General features: G+C 45.9%; 1 protein-coding gene across 1 annotated transcript; it reads left to right on the forward strand.

The window, feature by feature from the left end:
• Positions 1–220: 220 nt before the first annotated feature.
• Tars1 (threonyl-tRNA synthetase 1) lies at positions 221–18,266 on the forward strand. Its single transcript, XM_052160093.1, has 19 exons — positions 221–403; positions 2,398–2,478; positions 5,102–5,292; positions 6,373–6,496; positions 6,756–6,877; positions 7,318–7,435; positions 7,631–7,695; positions 7,777–7,855; positions 8,472–8,618; positions 9,239–9,337; positions 10,603–10,769; positions 12,083–12,245; positions 12,328–12,465; positions 12,761–12,838; positions 13,024–13,124; positions 13,215–13,319; positions 14,678–14,750; positions 16,566–16,680; positions 17,835–18,266. Exons 1-19 carry the CDS (start codon positions 350–352, stop codon positions 17,981–17,983), a joined length of 2,169 nt encoding a protein of 722 aa, XP_052016053.1. The 5' UTR covers positions 221–349; the 3' UTR covers positions 17,984–18,266.
• Positions 18,267–18,916: the final 650 nt, after the last annotated feature.

Consider the following 18,916-nt stretch of genomic DNA (forward strand, 5'->3'; position numbering starts at 1 on the left):
TTTACTACGGAGGCCGCTAAGGTCCTGCAAGTGACAGAAAGTCAGATGGGAAAGAGTGCGCTTGCGCGCCTCTCTACACCGCCTAGAACTGAGTAATCAGATTTCTGGAAGGGTTCGTCACTCTCAGCTATTCTATTGGCTAAAGAGATGGAGGACCCGCCTCTCTGCGTGGCCCATTGGCCTCGTGTCCAGGTTGGGCGGGGCCTGGAGTCCCGTTGCATCAGCTGGTTAGCTGGTTCCGCCAGGGCCACGTGGCGCACGCGCAGTGCGCAATTGTAGGTCTTCACCGCCGGCTTGGGGGTCTTCTCTGCATTGTTGCTCCCGGGTTTTGTCTCTCAGCGGTCCTTCCATGTCGGAGGAGAAGGCTAGCAGCCCTTCGGGGAAGATGGACGGCGAGAAGCCGGTGAGCGGGCGCGGAGGGGTCCAGAGCAAGGCTGTGTCCTGGGCGCCGGCATTGCCCAGTGGAAAGTGGCGGGGGGCAGTCGGTAGTGGGGGCCCTGGGTAATAATTTAGAAACTCTTGCTGGCAGGAGGAGTCCGGGGGCGATCCTCACACTAGAGATCTGTGAATTGAGACTGTGTGGCTTGCTCAGCCAGACAGTAAGCATTTGGGGCATGGACTCCCGCACTTGTAAGCGGGAAGAACATTGAAAAACTTTTTAAATTCTCAAACTGCGTGGAACAAAAGGCTCTAGTTAGGAAGGAAAAGTGTTGCGATCAGATCCAGTTTGCCCAAGATTGGGTGCTTTTATAAGGCTGGATGCCCCATTGACAGACTGCTTTGAAATTAAAGCCTCTGTTGGGCAGGTGCTGGAACCGTCCTAGATAACTTCACACACATCCCCTTTAAACTTTGACTTGGGCTGTCATCCACTGGTTAGGAACATCATTTTTACATTGGCGTGTTTTCTGCCCCACCTTGCTTTTACAGCCAACTCTGTATTTGTCCCCTGTGTATTTATTTGCTCTGGCACAAAGCCAAGCAACGCAGGTGGCCACACAAGTAAGATCGATTCCTGACTTTGGGGCCTCCCAAAAAACCTAATGTGCAAACAGGAAAATCGTACTTCTCTGATTAGCTTAGTTGAGTTATAGAGGAAGCGCAGAACTCCAGTCAGACTGTTTTATTGGATTTGGAAAAATGAGGTCAGGTAAACCAGGCAGGGCAGGGCTGTCCAGGTACAGAGGAAGAATTGTGCCCTGGCTATACTGGGAGAGACAGGAAGGAAGTACAGTGATTAGGGATATCAGTATTTTTAGATACAGGGTTTTATGTAGGGAGGCGTATTGGATGTGGACTGTATTGTCAAAAGTGACATGGCATTGGGGTTTAAGGAACATTGGACAGAGGTGAGGCCATGACAGGTTGTTTCAATAGTCCAGGTGACAGGCTGTTTTAATAGTTGCTAGGGTCTTCAGCAAGAGGAGTTTTCACCCTGATAGGGCAAATCACTAAAATTCTGGTATATGCATTTTAAGCTACAGATTTAAGGTGATGAATGCTGGCTATACATAGATTTTGTTTCTATTTCCATGATTTTTAAGGTGTTTTACAGTTTTATAACTTAGTTACCCCTTTGCTTCCTTCCCTCATGGTCCTTTAATCTACTCCTAAACCCACCCCTGCTACTTCGCAGCCCCACTGGGTTCTTCAGATTTATATGAGGCTGGGAGCCCCACTGGGATTTATATGAGGCTGGGAGTTACTTAAGATAGTCACCCCCTGAACAGGTGTGTAAAACTTCAGATTGGGATTTTGTGAATAAAATTGCTTGAAATGCAAAGGGTGATACTGTTGCCTCTGTAATAATGCTATCTTAAACTTTTAGAAGCTTACTGGGTGAAGTACAGGTCTGACCCCAAAGTTCCCTTGTCCTTAAGCTCGAGCCTCAGCCCCACAGGCCACAAACCCTTTTCCTTTCACACATAATCTTTACAACATTGCTGTGAAGAACAGAATTACATTCAGTTTGAAGAGGGAAAACTGTGCCTAGAAGAGCTGAAGTGATAGATATGTGTGTGATTCCCCCGGTTGGTGGCTGGGGAGATAGGTAGATAATTTCCCCTCTCCCCCCCACCCCCATATAACTTACTGAATATGTTGCATTTTTTTATTGTTTTATATACAGGTCCAGGTAAGCTTACTGAAGGGAAAGTTAGAGGAACAGTTATAAATTTGAGGAAGTACACATTGATAAATGGCCTTCTCCCCTTTTCTTAGGACTTGTTTTTATCGTAAGTTGTGTAACTTGACTTTACCAGTGATGGAATTTCTATTCTTTCAAATTGAGATTGTCCATTTTAATTTTTTGAATTAAGATGACGGCTTTCTTAGCTGCGGTTTTGGAGAAGGTGTCAAGTCAGGCTGAAGTCCGAGAGTTGTCTTTTGCTTCTTCAGGTGGATGCCAGCGAGGAGAAGCGAAAAGAAGGAGGCAAGAAGAAGAACAAAGATGGTGGTGGAGACGGAGGTCGAGCAGAGGTGATACAGGCTGCGCCATGGAGGCCTGGGTCTGGAAGGCTGCGGGGAACGGGGGGGGGGGGGGAACCTGTCTCAGACGAGACCTACATAAGGAGTGCGTGTGTGTGTGTGTGTGTGTGTGTGTGTGTGTGCGCGCTGCGTTGTGCCCACACGCAGTCATCCTTTGAAGGCCTTCTGCAGTCTGTACCCTGCAGCTCGAGCTGCAGTGTTAGGCCTGCTGTCCGCTGTGTAAGGGTTCTCATGGTCACCGGAAGCAGTAAGGTAACATTAGTTGGAAACCCAGGGAAAAAACGTTTAAAAAAAAACAGAGCCTGAGAAGGAAAAAGGGTTTGCAGGTCCCTGCCGGTGCAAAGTGACACGCGTGTAATGGTAGGATGACCTCATGGCGGACGCAGACGGAAACGTGAGAGGTGACAAGTGCAGAGGAAGGGCTACGGTTGTGACCGAGCTGCCAAGGCTGGGTGCTGACTTTCTGCTTCCTCGAGTGAGGGGTTAACGGGTCGATCCTCCGTCTTGGGTTCCTACAAGTACAGCCAGAAGCAAGCAGGATCCAGTCCCTTGATTCCTGTTTTATTGCTTGGATCTGCTTCTGTAGACTGGTTTACTTGTATCCAGAAAAGTATTCAGGGCTCGGGCTCACAGGACACAGAACTAGTAGCCATCCCAGAATGCACTTTGTTCCTGGTGCTTGAGGAGGTGGTGGTGTACCTGGTTCTGCCGGGTGTGAGTTTGAACTGCCGTGAACCGTGCTGTGCTTTTTTGCATTTAGTCATTGCAGTTTTATTGGGACCTTGGAAAGCTGCCAGGAGCAGAAAGGACTGAGCTTTTTTAAAGTAACTCAGTAAATGGACTTTAAAGAGTGGGTTATAAAACTGGAGTAGGGATGCACACCCTTAATCCCAATGTTCAGGAGCTGGAGGCAGGGGAATGCTGAGTTCTAGGTCAACTCAGGCTGCATAGTGAGACCCTCCCTGTCTTGGAAAAACAAAACACAAACCCCGTTTTTATAATGCTGAGTTGCTAAGCTGAGAACTGTTTCGGTTTATGAAGTCTGGCTTTACAAGTGATGAAGGACGGTGTTGCCTGTGAGTGGCCAATCCCTGCTTGTTTTACATCGCTCTGGCAGAAACTGTTGATAGTGAACCCTAGGACTTGCAAGTAATATCCATGTTCTTAATATCCAAGTTATACTTTGGTTGGAATTCTATGTATTGCCCCATCACAGATTGAAACGTGGCCTAGAAAAGGAGACAAGCAGTCCAGTGACTCGGCTGAGTAGAGACCTTTAAGTGGGGTGTGTGACTATTATGTGTTTTAAATTATCTACCAGAATATAGAATGGATATGCTGTGTCCAAGACCTTGCTTTCTCTGTGCTCCGATCATTTGCAAACTTGTCTTGGTGCCTAGGTAAGGACAAAATGCAGGTTTTACCCAATTGTCCTTCAAGAGCCTGGTGTGGAACACATTGCCCAGTTAATACTGAGTGAGTTTAAGTTATTTGGTCTAGAAAATGCCAAGTGTATACAGAAGTAGACTGTAGTGAGGCATGGAAGTTTGGGTGGGAAATGATAATCAGACACACTGGATGAATTGGGGTTGGGCTTGTGTTTGTACAGTGATGGACTGTGGCCGTTGTTAGCGTATTTGTTCTTCTTGGTAGTCATGGACCACTGTGATGATCTGGCTGGATTATAGCCCTGTGCCACGAGGCCTGGCAATAGCTAATTCCATATTTGTAGACACGTAGAAAGTCATAGTAGACCCAAGCCATTTCTTCTTTATTGCTGTTTATGACCATGTTATTACCAGAGCATGGTGCTGCAAAACTGTAATGTGAGTCTTGGGAGGCTGAGGCAAGAGGATCATGATGAGTTCAGGGCTGGAGAAGGCTGCATCGTGGGTTTGAGAGGTGGGTGGGTGCTGGGGGAGAAAATAATCTGACTAAGATGATCTTGCCATCTTTGACTTGGATAAATACTTTCCTTTTGCAGGATCCTCTAAGTCAGATACATTTTTGGTTGGTTGTGAGTCACATAAAGACCAGCCAGCTGCACAGACTGTCCCTGATTAAGAGTCAAACCATGTGGTCCTTTATTGTCTCTCTTCAGTGCTGCTCATAGCTGAGGTCACAAGCCCCGGGAGTTAGAAAAGAGCTTGAAACTGACCACGCCAGGTGTGCAGCTCTTTTGATAGTGTGCTGGCTGAACATGCACCAAACCTTGATTAGAAACAAGTAAACCAGGCACGGAGGCATATACCTTTAATCCTAGCCCTCTTGGTGTTGGCATGATCATAAGTTCAAAGTCATGCTTGAGACCTTAGGAGGACATCCTAAGAGAGAAAAGGTCACTGGAACAAACCGACTTACAGAATGGTAGTTGGTTATCAATTCAAGATGTAGGAAGATCAACTGTTCATTATTTATGTTTTTTTATTTTTGAGTAAACATTACAGTGACTCATTTTCTTCTTTTACCCTAATTTAGGACTAAATCAATGTCAGTGATTGTTGTGATCTATGAAGAAATCTGGATTAGTCCTCATGGATATTTTGTGTTGTGTATTATTATTTCCTCTGAAAGTAATGCAAGTATTGCAGATTTCTTCTTCGTTCTTCTGCAGTTGAACCCCTGGCCGGAATACATTAACACACGCCTTGAGATGTATAACAAACTCAAAGCAGAGCATGACTCTATCCTGGCTGAAAAGGCCGCAAAAGATAGCAAGCCAATTAAAGTGACCCTGCCCGACGGCAAGCAGGTGGACGCGGAGTCCTGGAAAACCACGCCCTATCAGATTGCCTGTGGAATTAGGTGAGTCCCACACCAGCTCTGATCTTCTGTGCTTCCCAAAGTAATTGTCTTGCCAGACACATCCTGATAGCAGTCTTGTGTTTCTGCTAAAGGTGCTTGACTTCCCTTAGTTGAGATCTTTGAAAATCAAGGCGATAGGAAACTTTGTGCTTGCGACCCAGTGTTCCCTTGTGAAGGCTCTGGCACACCTTGTTTTCCCTTAGGAGGTAACTTGATTGTCCCTCTGTTGGGATCACAGAGCTGCAGGGGCAGGACAGTGTTCACCAGCTTTTACTTACGTGTCTCGGATTTGAGCTTATTTGTGAAGGTGGGGAACCTCACAGGGAAAGTTAAAAAAACAAAACCTGACATGTGTGACACAGTATGCTCTGTGTTTATAAATGCAGTGATGAACTGTATATATTCTTAAAGCTTATTGGGTTGGAAGAAATATGAACAATTGAGACCTGGACTCCTACTCTATCACTGGGAAAGTGCTCTTATTCTTGATTGGAGTCATAGGTGGTCACTTCATCTGAACAGGGTAAAATTGTCCCGTATCTAAAATTAGTTGTCAACCGGGCGGTGGTGGCGCACACCTGTAATCCTAGTACTCTGGGAGGCAGAGGCAGGAGGATTTCTGAGTTCGAGGACAGCCTGGTCTACAGAGTGAGTTCCAGGACAGCCAGGGATACACAGAGAAACCCTGTCTCGGAAAAACAACAACAACAAAAAAACCCAACAACAACAACAACAGAAAGAAGTACTTTAAAACTAGTTGTCAGCAAACTGGAAGGATGGCCAGAAGCCTTCAGTTTAAGTGACTGAAGCAAACAGAACAGCCAGGAAGGGCACACAACATAGCGCTGTGCCCTCACAGCACAGGGTTGTCGTCTGCCCGGCATTCAGAAGATTTACTTCAAGCATGTAAAAGTGCTACCTGCTCGCTAAGCTTAGGATTGCAGAGCCCTGGCCTGGAGCTGCTGTGTGCATGTTAATACCTACATCACCCGACCATACAAGAGGAGCAAGTGCTAAGTGTAATTTTTAGTCTTTATCAAGTCTGGCCAAATAACCACCTCGTTCTTCTTATGTTTTAAGCCAAGGCCTGGCTGACAACACCGTTGTTGCTAAGGTGAACAAAGTCGTTTGGGACCTGGACCGCCCCCTGGAGACAGATTGTACTTTGGAGCTTCTCAAGTTCGAGGACGAGGAAGCACAGGCAGTAAGTTGGACTTGTGGTAAACCCTGGACCAAGAGCTGCACAAGGGGAGACAAGTTATTTTGTGTCATTGCCCTGTGTATGGGGTGTAACCTGGAGGCCACAGTTGTTGATGAATGTCTTTCACTGTGACTCGGGAGGGATCCCGGGTTGTAAATCCTGAAAGCATTGCTTCGGGTCTGTTCCCACTGTGTCTTCCAAACACTGACTCATCATGTGTCTGCTGAGACTGAAGCCGTCTCGGTTTTCTTTTCCTCTTCAGGTATACTGGCACTCCAGTGCCCACATAATGGGCGAGGCCATGGAGAGAGTCTATGGCGGATGTTTATGTTACGGCCCACCAATAGAAAATGGCTTCTACTATGATATGTACCTTGAAGAAGGGTGAGTTAAGAAACTGGCAAAGAGAAAATCTGAGTGGCTCTGGGTCTGGTTCTGCGTGTGACGTGTGAAGCACTGTCATTGAAGGAGCAGGAGCTATAGCTCACAGTATAAAGCTGCTAGTGGCAGTTACTGACAGCACTGAAATGCCGAGTGTTACCTGTAGTGAAGTCTCTGGGATGGGTGGAAGCATGCGCAGCGCTGCTGGGAATTGGAACAGGTTCTTCTTTCTCTTTGTTGTGATGGAGTTTGGGCAGATGTCGCTTGTGAACAAGTTCCTAACGGCCAAGGTAGGAGCAATGAAAATACAGATGTAATTGTTGACCCATTTACTACTAAATTCTAATATATGAAACAAAGCTCTGTTTTAAAGTAGTAGGAAAAACAATCCCTGCATTAACTCAGATGGGATCTGCGAAGTTATGCCTTTTTCTCTCCTTCAGGGGTGTGTCCAGCAATGACTTCTCTTCCCTGGAAGCTCTGTGTAAGAAAATCATTAAAGAGAAACAAACTTTCGAAAGATTGGAGGTTAAAAAGGAAACATTGCTAGAAATGTTTAAGGTAAACTACTCAGTTTATACTGAGTCATAACCACTTTGATTTTATTAGTCAGTCCTTCAAGTAGTGTATCAAAGTTTCCTGTAGAAAAACTGACATATCTTTAAAAACATGAAATATCAGTGTGCTCTAGAAAGTGTTTGCATCTTTAGAGATGACCACGAGAGGCCACTGGGATGTCTTCTTTCTCATTTCCAGTATAACAAGTTCAAGTGCCGGATATTGAACGAGAAAGTAAATACTCCGACCACGACTGTCTACAGGTGAGAGTGGACACTGTGGGCCACGGCTGCTGTGTGTTCTGCCTCTCTGCTTCCGATAACATTCCTTTATATCATCCTTAGATGTGGCCCTTTGATAGACCTCTGCCGGGGTCCTCACGTCCGACACACTGGCAAGATCAAGACCTTGAAGATACACAAGGTGGAGTGACCTGGGAACAGGCAGAGTACTGACCTCAGTTCCCACTGCGTTCTCAGTTCTATTGTTTTGTTTTCTTGTCAATATACAGAGGATCACCGCTTTTGTTTTTAGAGCTGTGTACTGAGTAGGGTACTTTATGTGTCCTCTGTACCCCAGTACTTAGTACAAGAGCCAGGAAATGGGGACAGGGGTTTGGAGATGTCACCAAATCAGCAGTCACAGGCCGTGGTAGCTTCAGAAGCCTTGAGACTGTTTGTTGGAGTTTATCCAAGTTTTTTATAAGCTAGTCCTGTTGGTTTATGCTGGGTTAGATTAGACATGCTGTACTTATGAGAGTGTCTTCTGAGTCCTGACAATGATTGGGTTGATTCCACATGCCTTTTATTGTATTTATGGGTTCCTTTGCATCTTGTGAGAAGAGCCCGTGTGGTTGGAATAGTGTTGATGGGATTGTGATTTGTGGGAAGGACCTGGAGAGAAGCAAGCAGGGGATACCATGCTGTGGATGAGTCTACCCACTCGGGGTAGACCTCAAAACAGTGAGACACATTCACTAGGACTGTGTTTAGGTGTTTACAGGTTTAAGTGCTGTGACATTGTTGGTCCTTGCTTTTAGAATTCCTCCACGTACTGGGAAGGCAAAGCAGACATGGAAACGCTCCAGAGGATTTATGGCATTTCGTTCCCCGACCCCAAGCTACTGAAAGAGTGGGAAAAGTTCCAAGAGGAAGCCAAAAACCGAGACCACAGGAAAATTGGGAGGGTATGTGGGAGCAGTCAGGGGTCTCCTCTGAGCTTCCCTTGGCTCATTTGGGCTGAGCCTACAGCACTAGGTTTCATCTTGAAGAGGACAGTGCTCTCTAGGAGCTGACTGTGTCCACGCTGTCCTTCTGAGACATCCAGAGTCCGCCTCAGTTGCTGCTCTGAGAACAGTGCTAGGGACCCACAGCTTCCTCTAAGCAGCATCTCAGAGCTGGCAGAAGTAGACTTTAGAACCCGTCTCACTGGCTCCCTGTGATACTGCAGTCTGAATCTGAATCTACTCATTCTTCAGGACATGGAGCAGGCAGGTCACCAGTGCATCTGCCCCGGCCTGTCCTGTGGCTCTAGCTGCCTGGGTCTGCCCTCTGTAGTTTGAGTCTTTACAACTTTTTTTGTCCACAAAATGGAGTTTACTATCCTACTGCTTTGACTACTAGAATAAATGACAGCAGTGAGGAGGCTGATGGTGATTGGTGGGTCCCGAGGCTCTCAGCCATGCCCTGTCTTGCATGTTTTCTCTAATATTAGCACATTTGAAGTTTGAAAGACAGCGGCAGAACCCAGAGCTGAGGCTCTTCAGTCACTTAGGCGTTATAAACAATCTTTTGCTGTTTTATGCAGGACCAAGAACTATATTTCTTCCATGAACTCAGCCCTGGAAGTTGCTTTTTCCTGCCCAAAGGAGCCTACATTTATAATACACTAATGGAATTTATCAGGGTAAGCCTTATTTGTTAACTGTCTTCTGAAGAGTTAGAATTCAAGATAATTTTGTTAGCCAAGGTCTGATAAAAGAAAGATACATCTGCATTTGATAGGAAAAGAAATATAAAGTTATTTTTTTAAGTTGAAGTATACAACTACAGAGATGTACAGTGGTTACTCTGTGGTTGTGAGTGGCTGCTGTTTATCCAAAGGACCCAAGTTCAGTTCTCCAGCCCCCATATCAGCTGCCTCACACTACCCATAACTCCAGCTTGACAGCATTTGACAAGTTTGCTGGCCTCTGCAGGTGCCTGCATATGCATAGCATTCACTCAGTAAACACATACATAGAAATATGCTTTCACAAAGTTGGGCTGGAGAGGTGGCTCATTGGTCAGGGGCAACTACCCCTCTTCCAGAAGACCTGCCCTTTGCTCCCAGTATCCAGCCACCCAGCTCACACCTGTATGATATCTCCTGGTCCTCACAGGCACCCACACTCAGACCACAGGCACAGGATAAACTGTCTGAACAGAGTCATTCTAATGTGTGGTTTTCTTCATGTTCCTGGAGACGTGCAGAGATAGACTCTGCTGGGCAGGAGGAATCTGTAGCCTATCACTGGGAACGTTCTCGTCCCTTGAACCCTCTATCTTTTCTTTTTAAATTACGAACTATTTACAGCATATAGTCAAGGACAACAGAATAACCTGTGCTAGGCTTACTTGCTACCAGATACAGTATATTTTTGCATTGGGCTTTGTTTGGGCACGGTTTTTGTAAAAAGAAAAAGGAACACATACTGTTCTTTTAAGAAAGACCGCTTTGGAGCTGTTTTGAGGCCATGGCTCCCTGCCTGTGTCCCTTACATCTCCATATGTATCCGTCTTGAACTTGTTTTGTACTGTGTGTGCTTCAGTCCACGTGCCTGGTCTTCTGTGTCTGTCAGATAACCGTTACTCAGCTTGTGTGCACTCGCTGCATACCGTGTTCTTCCATGCCTGCTGCGGAGCGCGCGTTCCCAGCACGGTAGCTCAGGTGCTTCCCTATGCACAGCCACCCACGGCCTGTGGCCCTGTGCTGGGAGCCACAGGCGAGGCAGCCGTCCCGTGGCAGCATTGTTTCCAGGAGTTTTGGTGCAGCACCTACAGATGGACTTCCGAGTTGTCACATGTGCACCTGTGACTGACTTCGCTAAGTAGGATGAAGTTGCTCTGTGAGTTTTATTCCCCCGCAGAGGTGAGCACTGATGTCCTTGCATATGTGTTCTGCTCTAACAGAGTGAATACAGGAAGAGAGGGTTCCAGGAGGTGGTCACTCCCAACATCTTCAACAGCCGGCTCTGGATGACCTCTGGCCACTGGCAGCACTACAGTGAGAACATGTTCTCCTTTGAGGTGGAGAAGGAGCAGTTTGCCCTGAAGCCCATGAACTGCCCGGGACACTGGTATCAAGCAGCTTCGTGCTTTTCTTGCTTTTTACTAAACTTACCTGGGTGTGCCTATGTTGAGTATTTGCCACATGTCTGGCTTGCTGCAGAGTTTGGATGAGGGTGCTGGAGCTAGAGTATATGTGGTTGTGAGCCGCCCCACATGGGTGCTAGGAACTGAACCTGGGTCCTCTGGAAGAAAAGAAAGGCTCTTAACCTTTGAACTGTCTCTCCAGCCCTGTAGCATGTACTTACAGGAAAGATGTTCTTCTGCTATAAATCGTTCTGGGTTGCTTTAGCCCTTTGAAAGAGGGTGTGTGTGTGTGTGTGTGTGTGTGTGTACATGCGCGCACGTGACGGAGAGCAAAGCACAGTGCTCTCTGCGTTTGGAAGTGTCAGAGGAACCCAGGCCATATGCTAACAGCAGCAGCAGAAACCTCAGTGACCAGAAGACGCTTTACGTGCAAGATTGGTGTCATAATAGCTTTCTCCTGATTAGATCCCACCCTCTGTAGACATTCAGGAGTGGCCCTGGGGTTATAGCAGCAAGCAGGCAGAGTATATGGAAGGGGGGAATTGAATGTGGGACATAGAGGATTCCATAGATCAGTATTCCTACCTTGTTTGTTAGTAAGAACCCACTGTTGATGACTTGCTGTCCTTGGAACTCTTTCCCTGTGGCCTCTGCCTTGGGTTGTGAAAGGCGGATGAAAAGTGGCTTCAGGGGGGTCCCCTGCGGGTGTGGATGTCGGTGTCAGTGTGTGCAGCTCCGTGGCAGCTGATTCAGGCTGAGCTGCTAAGAGGAAGTGCCTTTAAGAAACTGTCCTGGAAAACACAGTGGTCCACTTAGGTTTCACAGCATTAAGTTTCTGAAGCACCCTGGGCCCGACTAGAGCAAGCCTGATACTAGTTTCCAGTGTTAGAAATAATGTGTGTGCAGCTAAAACTTTCTTCTTTAAGAGCCTTTCATTAAGTCTTCCTAGTAGTTGACTCTAGTTGTCATATTACTGGAACGCTGAGGAATGCCGAGTACCAGGGTCTGCCCTAGACCCTGGCAGTACGTTGCTTTATCCTCTTAGCCACAGTTGATTGCACTGTAACTCTGGCAAGTGCTTCTGTTGCTCTGTGAGGTCTAGGGGCTTGAAAGCCATTGCTTGTGGCTAATATCACATGTAATATTTGAGGGATTTTGTTCTTTTCTTGTGAAGTTGTGAAATTGCTCATTTTGTTGTCACCGTGATTCACCGAAGGCTGTGGGCTGCTGGGCCAGCTCTCCGCCGCGGGCTGCATCCATCACTCTGTGCACTCACGGCTTCACCTTGCCCCTGCAGCCTGATGTTCGATCACCGGCCGAGGTCCTGGCGAGAGCTGCCCCTGCGGCTGGCTGATTTCGGTGTGCTTCATAGAAATGAGCTCTCGGGGGCTCTCACGGGACTCACGCGGGTCCGAAGGTTCCAGCAGGATGACGCGCACATATTCTGCGCCATGGAGCAGGTATAAGGCCGGGTGCAGCAAACACTCTGACAGAAGGGCTAAAAGGGGAAGGAAGATAACCATTTCTTTTTTCTTTCTTAAGATTGAAGATGAAATTAAAGGTTGTTTGGATTTTCTTCGCACAGTATATAGTGTCTTTGGATTTTCATTTAAATTGAATCTTTCTACTCGCCCAGAAAAGTTCCTTGGAGATATTGAAATATGGAACCAAGCTGAGAAAGTAAGTGACGTTTTTGGTGTGTTGAAGAACTTACACAGCGCTAGGAAGCCTCCTTGGGTAGACATGAGCAAAGGGAACTGGCAGTGTTTCTGGTGTTTTCTATACGGTCGTCTGGTCCTTCAAGGGATCAGACGTTTTCATACTTTGTGGGCCTCTCAGCCGTAGCTTTCAAGGATGCTTTGGTTTGATTAGGAGGATGGCGTGAAACACCCAGGAGACTTTATATCCAAATCAGGTGGGAAGAGGGAACATTGCAGATGAACAGAAGTTCAAATCCTTTCTGCTTTATCTCTAGCAACTGGAAAACAGTTTGAATGAATTTGGTGAGAAGTGGGAACTAAATCCTGGTGATGGAGCCTTCTACGGTCCAAAGGTGAGTACCTGGGATACTCAAGAAAGGCGAGCTGTAGTTGTGCGTAAGAAACATTACTTTAGATTGGGAAAAAGTGAGAGAGAGAGAGAGAGAGAGAGAGAGAGAGAGAGAGAGAGAGAGAGAGAGAGAGAGAGAGAGAGAGAAAGTTAAGAGCATCTGGTCATAACCCAGTGCTTGCTCTGCAGATTGACATACAGATAAAAGACGCCATTGGCCGCTACCACCAGTGTGCAACCATCCAGCTGGACTTTCAGTTGCCCATCAGGTTTAACCTTACCTACGTCAGGTGAGCTTCTGGTATTTGCTCTGAGCATTCTTCAGGCTATCCATAGTCATATCCATAAATATGATGAAACAAATTCCTTTTCTTCCATAGCCATGACGGCGATGATAAGAAGCGGCCAGTGATTGTCCACCGAGCCATCCTGGGGTCAGTGGAACGAATGATTGCCATCCTCACGGAAAACTATGGGGGCAAGTGGTAAGGTCCTTCTGTTGGCTTTCCCATCCAGTTAAGGCATCCAGAAGAGATGCCGCCTTCTCAATACACTTATGGCATTGGAAGGGAGGTGATTGTAACTGGTCACTTCTAACCAATGGCATGTGTTCACTAAAAGGAATCAATCTAAACCAATGATCGATTACATGTTTGGGGCTGGAGAACTGGTAGTTCTAAGTGGGACCCCATATTAACGTCAGCACGTGCACACACAAACACACACACTAGAACACTTGTTATTACTAATTGGCTTTTATTTCAAAACTTGATTTGTTTGAATATTGCATAAGGGGCTAGAGAGAAGGCTTAGCAGTTCAGAGCCCTGGCTGTCCCGGGAGAGGATGACTTGGGTTCGGTTCCTAGTACCGCACAGTGGTTACAACCATGGGATCCAATGCCAGCTTCTGACCTGCACAGGCACCAGGCATACATCATGTTGGGTATATATACACAAAACACTTGTACACATAAAAATTAATTAAAATTGAATTTGTAAAACTTTGCAATAAGCAATTACTATTCAGTAAGATCTATACATTATTTGCTTTTTATTGCTTTTCCTGGAATTGTAAGTTTTTTCACTGGAATGAACAAGTAGCATTTTAATTATCTTGCTTAGTTTTACTGATAAGAATAAGCAAGTATTTTGCCATATTTAGGAAGCCACACAGTTTTTTAATTGAAAAAGAAGTAAGCAAAACAGGCCAAGCGAGTTGGTGGTTCTCAGTGGTTTAATTAAAATGTGCAGTGCAGTTCAGATGAGCCCAGCGCTATCACTATCCACGGTACAGCCTTCCTCTGTATGAAGAGTGTGTGATTCAAGCTTTTGTAAAGTCATGCGCTACTGTTATTCAGTAAGTAGGGTTTCTTAGCCTCCTATATTACATTTTTCATACTCGTCAACAGAATAATCCTGCTTTAATTAAAGTTCACAGAAATCAAATAGAGCTCTGGTGCACATGCTCTGTCTTCTCATTTTTTAACCCAAACTCAGGGTGAATTGGGAAAATCCCACATTTAATATAGAATTTATTGCTTGCTCCGGCTTACTTAATGCCCGAGACAGCAATCAGCTGTTGTGTCTTCCAGCCGTGTGATACAGGAATTCTGGCGGAGAGGCCCACTCCTGTACCAGTTGGCTTTACTGAGTGTCGAGCAGCACAAATCTCATTGCAGGTCTTACATACTTAGTTTCCATCCTCCAGGCCATCTTTCCTTTAGAAGTTTTTCCTTTAGAAGCCACGTTATGACAGCTGGAAGTAGCCGGCATGCTTCAGGCCGAGCCTGGCTCTCCTTCGGTGTGCGCAGGTCCACGCTCAATGCTGTTCTTCCTCCCTCAGGCCCTTCTGGCTCTCTCCCCGCCAAGTGATGGTGGTCCCAGTTGGCCCGACGTGTGATGAGTATGCCCAAAAGGTAATCCTTAAGTCGGATGTTTTTCACCGTCTGAATCTGTTCCTAACCGTTTTGCAGTGGGAATCTTATTGTATAGTCAACAATGGCCTTCTTGTTGTCCCTGAGTAGTTGGTATTGCCTGTGTGTGCCACATAAAATCCCCATCCTGGTAGCTTTGCTTGTAAGATGTTGAATTGACAAGCCATGTATAAAAAGGATACACGGCCAAGGGCTCGTGACCTCAAAGACTAATGTCTGTCTGATAGGCCTGAGTGTCACGTCCTCGGAGCTTTGTCTCTATGGTTCCCTGACCCATGTATTCCCACAGTGTGTCAATCATCCTTGTATATTTTAATGTTTGGTGTTCATTCAAGAAACGAATTAGGAAACAGCCCACACTGAATTATTATGTTCAAGTTATATATTCCACTGAAGTGCCTGGTATTCGCTGATTTATTCATTTGTTAATGTAAATTTCTTCAGTGGCTCGAAATTGTTTTTCACCTTGCTGTCATGGCCGGCCAGTGTCTTGCCCTTCTAGTCACGTGTGTAAGCATCATTGTGAACTTTGCACCTTAAAGGCCAGAACAATCAGTTCTGCTTTAGTGGTTGCTTCACAAGGAATTACACACGTTTACCAGTTGGTCCGTGAGGAAGGCTGGGCATGGCGAGAAGCCTGTATTCCAGAGGCTGGGTGGATGGAATAGGGCTGCACACGTTTGCAGCCAGCCCGGACTATATACTGGAACTGTCTTAGAAAGGGTGGGGTGGGCAGGCAGCCGCAAGATGGCTCAGTGAGTCCAAGCACTTGCCGAGCAGGCCAAGTCCCTGGAACGCACACATATGTAATCCCAGCACTCCGTAGAGACGGAATTGCCTGCAAGCTCACGGGCCTTCGTAGTCTCGAGGGCACAGGCTGCAGAAACGAGAGACCCTGTAGAAGTTGCCGGGAAGGAGACCCAGCGGAAAAGGACACCTGCCACCTAGCCTGGTGACCTGAGCTCCGTCTCTGGAACCCCTAAGGTACAGAGAGAGGACATTGCCACAGTTGTCCTACCAGACACAAGGAAAAAGGAGACAGCCAAGCCCTGAAAGTTGCCCTCTGGTCCCTATACATGTATATGACTACGTACAGTAACAGTAGTAAACTTCCTAAATGAAGCGACGTTGATCATTGAGCAGTATTGTCAGCATCAAAATAGATTGTGATTCTAGGTTATCAGAATTGGACGTTAATCTCTTTCCTTTTTTTGAAACAAGGTCTCTCTATTAGGTGGCTCTGTGTATCACAGAACTTACTGTGTAGAGCACACTGGCCTTGAGGAAAGGCGTGTACCACCATACCTGGCTGTACGCTGATCTGCCTCAGCTGTATTTAAGAAACAAGTAAACATGAAGTCAGCTGGAGAGCAGCACTGTCGAGTAGACCGTCCCCTGTACTGCGCAGCTGATGTGCAGCCAGCTTCCCCACAGTCGTGTTACCTGATGTCATTGTCAGGGGCTTCTTTATTGTTGTTTTATTTCTTTAAAAAGCTGATTCCATGTTCTGACTTCTGACGTTTGAGGATTTTCTAAAACATTTATTTCACAAGAGAAAATGCCCTTTGTTCAAGTGCTGGGAATTAAGTGTGTGCATATTGGAGCCATGTTCCACCCTTAGCTCCAAAACTGGCCACTAGCTTTCAAAGTGTAAACCCAAGTCAGAGCTGCGTGCTGTCAGCTTCAGTATTTGTATTAGCGTTCATTTTAATGTTTGCATAATTAAATTCATGAAATAGTTAAATTCTGTGATAGAGTAAACTTTATTTCTCTTTTAACTCTGACGAATGTTTCTAGGTACGGCAACAATTCCATGACGCTAAGTTCATGGTGGACATTGACCTGGACCCAGGCTGTACCTTGAATAAGAAGATCAGAAATGCACAGTTAGCACAGTATAACTTCATCCTTGGTAAGAAACAAAGGTTCCTGACCTCATAGGAAAAGCTGCTAAAATCTTGGGACGAAAGAGTAATGAATCTTGGTCATAAATCTATCCAGTTCCTATCTTAGTTACTGTACTTGGTCAATGCTGTGAGGGGACACCCTGGCCAGGGTGACTTAGAAAAGAAAGCATTTAACAAGAGGCTTGGTTACAGTTTCAGTGGCTTAGTCCATGACTAACAGGGCAGGGAAGAGCAGGCAGGCAGCAGGCATACAAGCAGGCAGGCAGGCAGCAGGCAGGCAGCAGGCAGGCAGGCAGGCAGGCAGGCAGCAGGCAGGCAGGCAGGCAGGCAGGCAGCAGGCAGGCAGGCAGGCAGGCAGCAGGCAGGCAGGCAGCAGGCAGGCAGGCAGGCAGGCAGGCAGGCAGCAGGCAGGCAGGCATGGCACTGGAACAATAGCTGAAACCTTGCATCTGATCCACAAGTCAGGGGAACAGAGGGAGACTGGACTGATGATTGGTTTTGAAAGCTCAAAGCCAACCCCAGGTGACACACCCCCTCCAATGAGGCCACACCTTCTTATCCTTCCCACAGTTTTACTACCTAGGAACCAAGCAATCAAATGTGATCCTATTGGGGCCATTCTCATTTAGACCACACAGTTCCTTCTTGTATTTTGTTTTGTTTTGTTTTTTGTTTGTTTGGGTTTTTTTTTTTCCTTACTTTTTTGCAGTCCTGGGAATTGCCCAGCAAGTGTTTGCGCTTGCTGGGTTTCTGTAAGATTGATGTTAAATATGCAGTGTGCTCAGTTTACATGGTAAGACAGTTTGGGGATGAGACAGCTGCTGAAGGACAGGCAATTCAATGTCTCCCTACATGGAATTGCTTTTATATGATGCTTTTTTAAAATTAGGTTCACTGTCTTAAGTGACTCAGCACAAAAGTTTTAGGTACTGAACGAGGTTCTTTTTAAAAATAACTAGACCATTTTAAAAGTGTGAATATAATGATCACTTGACCATTGTATTCTGGTCATGACCATTGTACACTGGTCACTTCACCAGTGTATCTTAAGTTACAGGGAAGTTTGGGTCCATTGGGATAGATCATTTCTGCTGTTCAGGACAAATCCTTCCAGGTCTATCAGCTGAAGTCTCACAGAGCGCTGCGTCTTGTGTTGCAGTTGTTGGTGAAAAAGAGAAGGCCAGCGGCACGGTGAACATCCGCACGCGAGACAATAAGGTCCACGGAGAGCGGACGGTGGAGCAGACAGTGGAGCGGCTGCAGCAGCTCAAGCAGTCCCGCAGCAAGCAGGCCGAGGAGGAGTTTTAACAGGCACACGGCCCGAGCTGGCTCGGTGTGCAGGAAGGCCTGAACACTGGCAAACATGGCTTCAGGATGAGCATGGAGTAGCTCTGCAGAGGCTGCACGAATCGGCCTTTTTGTCCGGACAAGTCTTAGACAATGTTCTTAGATGGGGTTAAGATGAGAACCATTAAAAGTATTGTTCTTTAAATGTCTCTCTCCAAAATGGACAGCCACGGGGGATGTTTTATGTACTTGGGGTTATTTTGTATGGATTCAATCAATTAGAAAATAAAAATTTTAAAATGTGCCTAAAGGAAAAAAACAGAGTTGAATGACATTAAATTTAATACTATAGGTATCAAGACCTCTAACCTCATGTTTATATAGAATCACTGTCAGATTGAGCCCCTCGATCTCCATCTGAGGTCTAGCTTGTGCTGATTCCCTAACCAAAGTGGGAGCTGGGTGCTGGCTTGTCAGTGACATTTTTATTTATTTTGGGGAAGATAGGAGTTTTAAAATCATTTAACGATGCTGAAACTTTTAAGGCTGTGTCTTCAATGAAATAGCTGTGTATGGATGACTATTCCATGTTAAATAATCTATATTATGATGAATAATTTTTAATTTCTCTACCAGCAAATCATTTTATGGAGAATAACATGAGAAAGAAATTTCTTGTGTGTTTTTTACAGTCATTTTCAGAAGTTAAGGAGTTCAGATCTATAGCAGCCCCAACAAGTGTGTTGGTAATGGTTACATCAAAGAGAAGCTATTTTACATAGATTAATCTTCTAATGAAGGAGGAAGTATGTTTACTCTTGGTTTTGTTCTTTGAAACTTCACTCCCAAGTGCCTTAGCAGTTACCCTGTGGTCCGCTTGGAATTGGTTTCTGTGCGGATTATGACAAAACTTAAAATTTAAGACAACATTTCATATTCTGTGAAGCCATCATT

This window comes from Apodemus sylvaticus, chromosome 16 (assembly GCF_947179515.1).
Source record: "Apodemus sylvaticus chromosome 16, mApoSyl1.1, whole genome shotgun sequence".
NCBI classification, from domain to species: domain Eukaryota; kingdom Metazoa; phylum Chordata; class Mammalia; order Rodentia; family Muridae; genus Apodemus; species Apodemus sylvaticus.

What these genes read in the sequence shown, in the direction of transcription:
- Tars1 (XM_052160093.1), top strand. Translation starts at nt 350, where the DNA reads ATGTCGGAGGAGAAGGCTAGCAGCCCTTCGGGGAAGATGGACGGCGAG. An exon ending in CACTAATGGAATTTATCAGG is followed by an intron (nt 9,338 to 10,602) that starts GTAAGCCTTATT and finishes CTGCTCTAACAG; the next exon opens with AGTGAATACAGGAAGAGAGG. An exon ending in TTTAACCTTACCTACGTCAG is followed by an intron (nt 13,125 to 13,214) that starts GTGAGCTTCTGG and finishes TTTCTTCCATAG; the next exon opens with CCATGACGGCGATGATAAGA.